The sequence below is a fragment of the Gadus macrocephalus genome, chromosome 16 (assembly GCF_031168955.1).
Source record: "Gadus macrocephalus chromosome 16, ASM3116895v1".
NCBI lineage: Eukaryota > Metazoa > Chordata > Actinopteri > Gadiformes > Gadidae > Gadus > Gadus macrocephalus.
The window spans coordinates 11,998,625-12,008,934 of NC_082397.1; the positions used below are offsets into that span (position 1 = coordinate 11,998,625).

Genomic DNA, 10,310 nt, shown 5'->3' on the forward strand with positions numbered 1-10,310 from the left:
TCGCTCACATCATCCAACAGAAATGGGGATAATTTGAGAGCTCAATAATCTGGATACTCCAGACGTCAAACACGATTTTGTGGAGGTGGCCGCTGTGACCGAAGGAGTTATCTTTAAACTCCTCTAAGTCCTCTGACCCCACTTTCCCCGCCTCCCCCCCGGCCCCCCCCACCCTGTATATAAAGCTCCAGCCATTCCAAACAGGCCCGACCCCTCCCCTCCACACTCAGTAGTATTGCTTTCAACTGAGGCGCTCCCCAAGGGCGTAGGAGAGTGGCCGCGAGTGGACCCAGAAACTGGAGCCTTCAGAAACAAAGAGGAGGAGAGGTTAGCTGTCGCAAATTGAGCTATTCATGCATCAGACCCTCTAAACGAAAGCACACACACACACACACACACGTATATACACACCCTGTCATGCACATATACACACACACATTTACAAACAAACAAGCGCAAATGACAATAAAACCATCTTGAATCTTGAATCTTGAACAAGCGCATTTCCATACGGACAGACACACACACACACACACGCATATTCATATACACAGACTTACTTTAAGGAAACAAACACCTGTAGAGGACTTTGCGTTTGTGCACGGCCATAATCCCAAATTCCGCTTGCAAACATAAACAGCAGTGTGTTTCTTCGACTTCCCATCAGACAGAGGGGCATACTGGGAACCAAGGGTTTGTGGATTAGAAGCTATGTTTGCTATCAGCTTAATTCCTGATCTCTGTGTTTCTGCCTCGACAGAATCTGACACCACATTCACTGTTTTCCTGACATGGGGATACAGCTGATCCCTGTGATATATACGCCGCTTACATAAACCCAGTGGACCCGTTTATTTTTTGGAAAATCTCAAAAAATATTTTCCTCCCGGTGGAATGTCACATTCTGCAGATTTTTGCGGGGACTTTCTCATTGCGTTTGTGCGTGTTTGTATGTCTGTGTGGGTGCGTGCGTGCATGTTCATATGTGTGTATGCATGTGTGTTTGTGTGTGCATGTGCGTGCGTGTGTGTGTGTCTGTATCTGTGTGTGTGTGTGTGTGTGTGTGTGTGTGTGTGTGTGTGCATGTAGATCCCCCAGTTGTCTTGACTGTTAGGTTTCTGTTTTAAAAGATGCTGCTGATCACAGAAGAGGCTGATACCTTTTAAATGAGTGACAATCTTAAGAAAGAAACTGTGACAGACTGTGATAGACCTTTATGCTTTTGTCAAGTTTCGTTGTTCGTTGGGTATGGGATGCATGCAACGTATCTGTAAGCATGTGGATTGCTCCTGCAGGAGGGAACCTGCTGAACAGACATGCTGCCCTCATCCAGCAGAGACGTGGGTCCTAAAACCATCCAGGCTGTGGGGGGACATGATGACCTGACAGGGGATGGACAGCTCTTCAGGCCAGATTTGCTTATTAATCGTGTACTGTACATGCATACATGCAACCTACATGCATACATAACAAACATCCACTGTTTTTTTCTACCGTTCCTTTTTTTAGCGATTGACTATTCAAACAACCGAGCAGCTGCTGGCTGCCCCCCCCAGCCCATTGTCTCTGGGGGCGGGTGAACCGGTCACTGCGGCGTAGGAGTTCCTCAATGAGCTATCACGCTCACACAAAAGAGATAATTACATGAACGGAGCCTCAACAATAATATGCTTTTATAGTCCGTGTTGGAGAGGGAGTGTGCAGTGTCTCAAGATGTATGGCTGTATTAAGTGTGGGCTTGGGTCTCCTGTTACCCCCATAACAACGGACCCCCCCAGCCCCCCTCCCCCCCCTACACCGCAACACCACCCACCGGCTCGGTGTCTCCGGGACGGGCGGTCTGCGCTATTGTTCTCCCTGGGATGTTTACAGCTGCTGTACGCCTGATATACGATAACCAATAAGTACAGCGGTGGGTAATTACAAGGGCTGCGCTGCCACCAGGGCCTCGGCCTGAGAGGGAGGCATGAAACACAAGACACCATCCCGCGGACCGGTGGAGGCAAGATGGGGCTGTGTGTGTGTGTCAGTGTGTGTGTGTGTGTGTGTGTGTGTGTGTGTGTGTGTGTGTGTGTGTGTGTGTGTGTGTGTGTGTGTGTGTGTGTGTGTGTGTGTGTGTTTGTGTATGTTTGTGTATGTGTGTGTGTGTGTGTGTGTGTGTGTGTGTGTGTGTGTGTGTGTGTGTGTGTGTGTGTGTGTGTGTGTGTGTGGTGTGTGAGGGGGGCACACTGGAGTGATGGAGAGAGAGTTGGAGGGAGAGAAAGAGACAGAGAGAGAGAGATGGAGAGGAGGAGAGGGAGAGAGACAAAGAGAGACAGAGAGATGGAGAGAGAGAGAGAGAGAGAGAGAGAGAGAGAGAGAGAGAGAGAGAGACTGGGAGGGAGATGGAGAGAAAAAGAGAGAAATGGATAGAGAGAAAGATGGAGAAAGAGGGAGAGAGGAGGAGGGAGAGAGAGAAAGAGAGAGAGAGAGAGAGAGAGAGAGAGAGAGAGAGAGAGAGAGAGAGAGAGAGAGAGAGAGAGAGAGAGAGAGAGAGAGAGAGAGAGAGAGAGAGAGAGAGAGAGAGAGAGAGGAGAGAGAGAGAGAGAGAGAAGAGAGAGAGAGAGAGAGAGAGAGAGAGAGAGAGAGAGAGAGAGAGAGAGAGAGAGAGAAATTAAAGAACGTATATCAATTTCCTCTGACCAAATGGCAGAGTAAACATTAATAACCTATCCAAAACAAACTGATTGCAGGCCAGAGAGTGGTCACCCAGTAGTTTATATACCTATATAGCCTCGCTCCAACATCCTCAGGGTCAATCAGAAATAACACAAAGCGAGGAAAGCGGAGACGGCCCAAGGTTTTACTGCTCTACACATGGTCTTACAACGCGATGCTGTGGCGAGACCTTGTGTCTCCTTAACTGGCCCTGTGGCACGCTGCCTACGTGAACGTATCACTTAATATGATTACGTTGTTGAGGGTAGAAATCTGTCCTTAACCTCGGGTTCCGCGAGTTGGAGTCGACCCAGCGCTCCAAGGAAAATCGGAGATAAAAATAAGAAACAGTTTTTTGTTTTTTTACATGGCTTCCTGCTAGGTATTTATTAGTGTTGAGTCAGGCTTTTTTGGACATGGCACTTTTTTTCTGTGCCCACCACTATTTGGGGATGAGGAATCGATTTTGGAGGATATTCAAAGTCCTTGCAAAGAACGTTTCTAAATGTCTTCACCTTTGTTAAACTCTGGAATATGGTTTTGGGCGTCTCGCTGGACGCTAACTCTTTCTGATAAGGCCCACTTAACCTGAAGAGGTATCTTTTTGATAATAATCTTTGGCCTCCCCAGGACACACTCTGCACCCCCCCCCCCCCCCATCCATCGACTTGTCTTTGAAGTGCGATCTCAAACTGAAAGGTTTGGATGGGACTTCAGTCAAGCTTACTCTATTTGATTGAGCAATAAAGGCCTCGCTGACGTAGATTAAGATTTCGTCTTAGAGCCTGGAATGTTCTTCCACTCGTTCTCGATCAGGGTTGATTTTGAACTCCGAAGCACTGGGATAAAAGGCTTTTTACCTGATGCCAAATCTGATGCTGCAGATTATAACCTTTATCTTCCTCAATTTGTACAAGAAAACAGGCAAAGATATTTACCTCCCTAAGTCAGCGGTGAATTCACACAGTATTTGATCGTGAAATATTATGTAAAAATCTTCTTATTTTGTCAATTTATTTTCTCCATAATTCCACCGTGCAGGTACATTGCACGTTCAAGTTGTGGTAATGTATCTATAATTGCCTGTGCTGGAAGTCCTTCAGCAGAGAGAATGTCAACATGGACGGTGGAGTCGGTGGACAGTTGACAGCCAATTCGGGCTTGCGGCCAGAATCCTCAGGTTCCATGCAGGATCACTGGAGAACTATTAGAGGGGGATTGTTGGCTATTTCATTCAACCACTAGATGGAAACAATAGTCTTCGCCACTACACTTAAACATGTTCTCTCTGTTTTCATAATGATTGCCAAGATTTCAACGGAGGTAAATCGACCTCTTTCACAAACAGTTGTCGAGTAAAGAGAGTAATTACTTGCTGTCACGTATTTTGATTTTTTTTTTTTTTAAATCAATAGCGAACGATACACTATAATATTTACTCGGCTGAGGGAGGCACTGGTACGAAAATAGTCCGAATTTACTTTTAATGGATTTGTTATTTTTTTGGTGTTGAATTGTGTTTATAATGCATGCTGCTGACCATCTTTTCTTGCCAATTTCTAAAAAGACACATACAAGGCATGCGAGAGACCTCCAGCTATGGGTGATCGTTTTCCTTCTGCGGTGCTCCTTCATAAGCCAGGCGAAATGTGAGCGTCACTGAGTGCCCACCCCCCTTCCCACTGAGTGCCCACCCCCCTTCCTACTGAAGTCCCCGCTGGAAGCAGGGAAAGTTCAGTGTGGCGTTTGAAAGCGGTGGCTCAAGAGAGAGCAGACAAAGTCAATTCTGAAGAGATCCGTGTCCACCGATCCGGTAAACACCGTCAGCTCTAGACCTGCATGGCATGCCGTGGATTTAAGGACGCTTCTTCCTTGCCGCTCTCCGGGACTCGTGGGTACACAGGCTCTTCTTCTGCCCCGGTTGGCGTCCGAAGTTTCGGTCTCTCAGTTTGTAATAACGGACTTCATTCCCACTGGTGGGCTTTTTGCTATTCCGCCTGTTAGACTTTTTTTTAAATAACTAGTGGACTTTGTTCGATCGTGGATTTATCCAGTCACGGAAAGATAACGCACGTTTTGACCTTCATACGTAATGGGCCACTAGTGTGGGTCTTCCTATTCTATCCGATTCGTTTTTTTTTTTTTTTATGGACATTGCTTTGGAGGTGCAAACTCTTTTTTTGACATATGACAAAAAATGAGAATGGGTGGCTGTCCGTTGAAGATGGTTATTTTCCTATGGTGTCTGCTGGTAATTTCTGGCTCCAGCTTCGAGATAGGATCCTATGATCTGGAGCGAGGCAGACCAGCCAAGTGCGAGCCCATCGTTATACCAATGTGCCAAGGGATCGGCTACAACTTGACCCGCATGCCCAATTTCATGGACCACGACAACCAGAAGGAGGCTGCGATCAAACTCAACGAGTTTGCCCCGCTGGTGGAGTACGGCTGTGACCCGCAGCTGCGCTTCTTCCTCTGCTCCCTCTATGCCCCTATGTGCACGGACAAAGTGTCCACCTCCATCCCCGCCTGTCGACCCATGTGCGAGCAGGCCAGGCAGAAGTGTTCCCCCATCATGGAGAAGTTTAACTACGCCTGGCCCGACTCTCTGGACTGCTCCAAGCTGCCCACCAGGAACGACCCCAACGCCCTGTGCATGGAGGCTCCGGAGAACGACACCAGACCCGAGACCAAGAAGGGCGAGGGCATGCTCCCGGTGCCGCCCCGCCCCCGACATCCGGGCAGCGGCGGCGGGGGGTCCGGCGGCGGCTCAGGCTCAGGCTCAGGCCACTCGGGCGGCGTCCCGGGGTCCTGCGAGAACCCGGAGAAGTTCCAGTACGTGGAGAAGAGCCAGTCGTGCGCGCCGCGCTGCTCCTCGGCCGTGGACGTGTTCTGGTCGCGGCGGGACAAGGACTTCGCCTTCGTCTGGATGACGGTGTGGTCCACGCTGTGCTTCGTGTCCACCGCCTTCACCGTGCTCACCTTCCTGCTGGACCCGCACCGCTTCCAGTACCCCGAGCGGCCCATCATCTTCCTCTCCATGTGCTACAACGTCTACTCGGTGGCCTTCATCATCCGCTCGGTGGCCGGCGCGGAGAACATCGCCTGCGACCGGGAGAACGGCGAGCTGTACATCATCCAGGAGGGGCTGGAGTCCACGGGCTGCACCATCGTCTTCCTCATCCTGTACTACTTCGGCATGGCCTCGTCCATCTGGTGGGTGATCCTCACGCTCACCTGGTTCCTGGCCGCCGGCAAGAAGTGGGGCCACGAGGCCATCGAGGCCCACAGCAACTACTTCCACATGGCGGCGTGGGGCGTGCCCGCCCTCAAGACCATCGTCATCCTCACCATGAGGAAGGTGGCGGGCGACGAGCTGACGGGCCTGTGCTACGTGGGCAGCATGGACGCGGCCGCCCTCACCGGCTTCGTGCTCGTCCCCCTGGCCTGCTACCTGGTGGTGGGCACCTCCTTCATCCTGACGGGCTTCGTGGCACTCTTCCACATCCGCCGCGTGATGAAGACGGAGGGCACCAACACGGAGAAGCTGGAGAAGCTGATGGTGAAGATCGGCGTGTACTCCATCCTGTACACGGTGCCCGCCACCTGCGTGATCGTGTGCTACTTCTACGAGCGCCTCAACATGGACTACTGGCGCTCCCGCGGCCTGGAGGCCCGCTGCGTCTCGCTGCCGGGCCGGAGGAACGAGGGCTGCTCGCTGGACGCCTCGGTGCCGGCGGTGGCCGTGTTCATGCTGAAGACCTTCATGTCGCTGGTGGTGGGCATCACCAGCGGCGTGTGGGTGTGGAGCTCCAAGACGCTGCAGACCTGGCAGCTGCTGTGCAGCAGGAAGCTGGTGGCGGACCGGACGCCCGGCGGGGGCAGGAAGCCGTGCGGGGGGGTCACCTGCGGCAGCACGCACTGCCACTACAAGGCCCCCCCCGCCGTGGTCATGCACATGGCCAAGCCGGACCCCCACTCGGACAACCCCACGCACGTGTGACGTGCGCGCGCGTGGTGGTGGTGGTGATGGGGGGAGTGGGTGCTGGGGTCGAAAGCACAGACGATGTACTGCATAGAGGGGCGAAGTCACGCCCCTTCCGGTACAGCCCATGGGACCTATGAGATCGAAAAATATGAATGGGTTTCAATGGAGAGAGAGTAATTATTTTCTGGTCCGTCTTTTATATGCCCTGGATATCACATATGTTGTTTGTGGATTTAAATGATAATTTTTCATGCAAAGAAATGTATCACTTAAATCCACAAACAACATGTGTGTAATCCGTGCAACATAAAGACTGGGACCAGAAGATAATTACTTTCTCTTCATTGAAACCCATACATATTTTTCGATCTCATAGGGGCGTGACTTCCCCACTCTATGAGGGCACGCTGACGGGTGTGTGGGGGGGGGGGGTGGGGGGTGGGCACTGTGCACGTGCACTCACGTGTGTGTTGCCGCCACGAAAACACAAGCGCACTCATGTTAACACACACACTTACACTTTGATGTACCCAAACACTTTATGCCCTGTGTAAGGAGCTGCTAGAAAAAGACTTTACCTGAACTGACTGATCTGTCGTTTTCTCTCGCTCTCTCGCTCTCTCTCACTCGCTCTCTGTGCTGTAGCCAAGGGACACAGCGCAGTGGCATCAGTCAGAAGGAACTATCATTAACAGTGTTCAAAGAGACATTACCAGTGTTGTTATCTCCTGCGTCTGTCAGGTTGTTTCCTCTGCAGTAGATATGCCCAGTATTGCAGAGAAAAGAGGAGGAGAAGAAGAATGAAAATGCATGGCAAATGTTTGTAAGGAGATGTCGTTTTGTGCTCCCTAAAAGTGGCATGGTTATCTGTATAAATGTGTATAGATGTGTTATTTATTGTAAATATATTTAATTTATGTTTACTTTGGCTCTTACCGGATCTACTGTTTTATTTGTTTAGATGCATTCATTAAAGCTTCAGTACTGAAGGTCAAGGGAAATTAAGTGCCTTTTTCTTTTTTAAAGAAAGGATAATAAATTCTTCATACACAATGTTGAACCAATGTTTGGTGTTTGTTGTGCCTACATGAATCATGAACTGTGTACTGTAACCTAATCGCATTATTCATATTGAAGGATATTAAAAGGTATATAGCCCTGAAACACATCTCAATCAGCTGCCGTCACCTTGTTCTTCTCAATCTCCTGCAGCACCTCTGCTTCCCTCCTTGTCACTCTCTTGACACTTCTGACAGCGAGACTGCGCCAAATGCGTCGGCTTCTTGTATTTATTTATTTGATTCAAGTGCACAGTTCGTCGTCGTCCCCCCGGCATGGCTGACAATAATCCTCAAAGAGAATCATTGATGAATGGAGTGACTAACCATGGCAATGTAGCCTATTCATGTTTGCATCTTCACCCTCGTCCTCAAAACGCAGGAGCAGCTTGCGGAAGAATGTATTTAATTAATGTTATAATCCCCCCTCCCACACACACGCACACACACACGCACACACACACACACACACACACACACACACACACACACACACACACACACACACACACACACACACACACACACACACACACACACACACACACACACACACACACACACAAGCACCACCACCCCAACCCCAAATCACTATTGTACCCCCCTCTCGCTTTCGCTGTTGCGTTTGATCCCCATGCAAATACGCCCCACTTTGATCTGGGGGGACCAACGTGAAGTGGTTTTCAGCCCCATTGCACGCATCCAATGATAGCCTTTAAATCTGGCACCAGCACATTGTAATTGAGTCTTATGACTGTTAATGCTAAAATGTTGGTCCATTTAAATGTCAGCCTACGCACACTTCACTAATTAGGGCTACTTTGATTGTAAAATAGATCATATTTTTCTGGCATATGTTAAAATACGTATAGTTTCAATTTCCCCCCCCATTATTTTTTGTTAAATAAATCACTTTAATTGGAAAAATTGGAGCTGACAGCTGTCACTGTCCAAACAAACAGCTTCTAGTTTTCGCTGTGTTTGACGGCAGACATGATTGTTTATTGTGTCTGTGTAATCGTTCTGTGTCACCTCCATCTAATGGCAATGGCACCATGGAAAAATAGGATGACCGGGAGCCTGTTTTCATACGTTGCGTCACTGACTGCGTTACTGGCAGCCTGCTCGACGTAAATTCTTCTCGTCTTAACACAGCCATATTTCTGCTACCGTTGCCAAAGCCTTAAAGTAAAAGTAAAATGAACTTCTTACATTTGGAGATAATTACTCCAGAGCTCCCCTCTGTCCTGTTGCACTACGAGCTACATATTGTTTATTTTCCATTTATTCTGCGTTGATTTACTTCCTACCCCCTACGGTAAATCAAAGTGGGATCGGGGGTTTTGTAGTAAATTAACCACATTTCCAGGTGTTACCGGGTTTCCTGGTTGTGTGTGTGCCACTTTAAACGACCCCTTTCCCGACTGCACTTACTCACCAGGTGTTTGGGGTCAGCCTCAAACAGGACACATCACCGGCAATGACAATCATCTCCCCACTGCTTTCTCCCCACTGCTTCCCAGAAATCTGCGACAGTTCTGGTGGCGAGACGCCGTGTGTGCAGCACTGTTTAAAGTGCTGAGTTTGGCTTGGAGCGGGGATTGCAGCCAGAGGGCCTGGGCTCGGTGTTGATCAAGCCACATGTTCCAGTTCATGGGGTGCCTGAAAGGGGGGTTGGGGAGGGGGGGAGGGGGGGATGCGGGGGGGGTGGGGGGGTAAGCGTGCTTCCTCTCCGGTTTACACTCCAGTGACACGAGCCAGGGAGGCCAAACACTTGCTCTGTGAGACACAAACCAGCTTGTCCCACCTGCGCTCAACTACACACACACACACTACTGATTAGATAGAAGGAACAGGAATAGGAAGCGGTTTAAGCACATGGGCAGAATAACAAAAAAAAGGGAGAGGAAAGTGTTTTCTTTGACTTTTGTCTAGTCTGTCGCAGGATTCGACATCTATTTTTGCCTTGTTTTATCTTCCACTACATTTCTTTTTTCTTTTTTCATTTCTTTTTTTCTGCCTCAAACTATTCCAAAATGTTTCCAGGTGGAATGTATCAAAATAATCAGCAGAGCCCCCCTGCTATACCTTTATTATGTTCTATCTGCTCCAGTTTCGGTTCCAGCGCATAAAGTCTGTCCTTGGGTTTTCAGGTCACTGACTGCTACTCTTCGAGCAGTACAGCGCGGTGCTTTTAAGAGAGGAAGAGAGTGCGCACAGTATTCTTTTGATGGAGGGGGTGAAAGAGTCTAAAAAGCAGCGTTTGTTTGAGATGCGGTTCCTCCTGGCGCCGGGAGCAGCCAGGGCGGACGCACGGCTGGGAGCACCTTCTCCAACGCACGCACCTGAGGTCGGCACGCCGGGACCGCTGCCAGCCAATCAGCACCCAGGGCCCGGGTCAGATCCCCACCTCGTCTTTCAGTACTGCCCAATTTCAGAGCGGGTGAGTCAGCCAAGGCCTGGCCCCCCGATGATTCACACTGCGAGTCTCCTTCTCTGGGCTCCTCTAGTGCCAGAGTCAGGCGCAACAAGTGGGTCGTTCCACTGAACACTAAACCGTAGGGGAT

General features: G+C 49.7%; 1 protein-coding gene across 1 annotated transcript; it reads left to right on the forward strand.

Annotated features, from left to right (window-relative positions):
* The first annotated feature begins 4,375 nt into the window (after positions 1 to 4,375).
* On the forward strand, positions 4,376 to 7,745 carry fzd9b (frizzled class receptor 9b). The gene has a single exon (XM_060074959.1). It carries the CDS (start codon positions 4,895 to 4,897, stop codon positions 6,698 to 6,700), a length of 1,806 nt encoding a protein of 601 aa, XP_059930942.1. The 5' UTR covers positions 4,376 to 4,894; the 3' UTR covers positions 6,701 to 7,745.
* Positions 7,746 to 10,310: the final 2,565 nt, after the last annotated feature.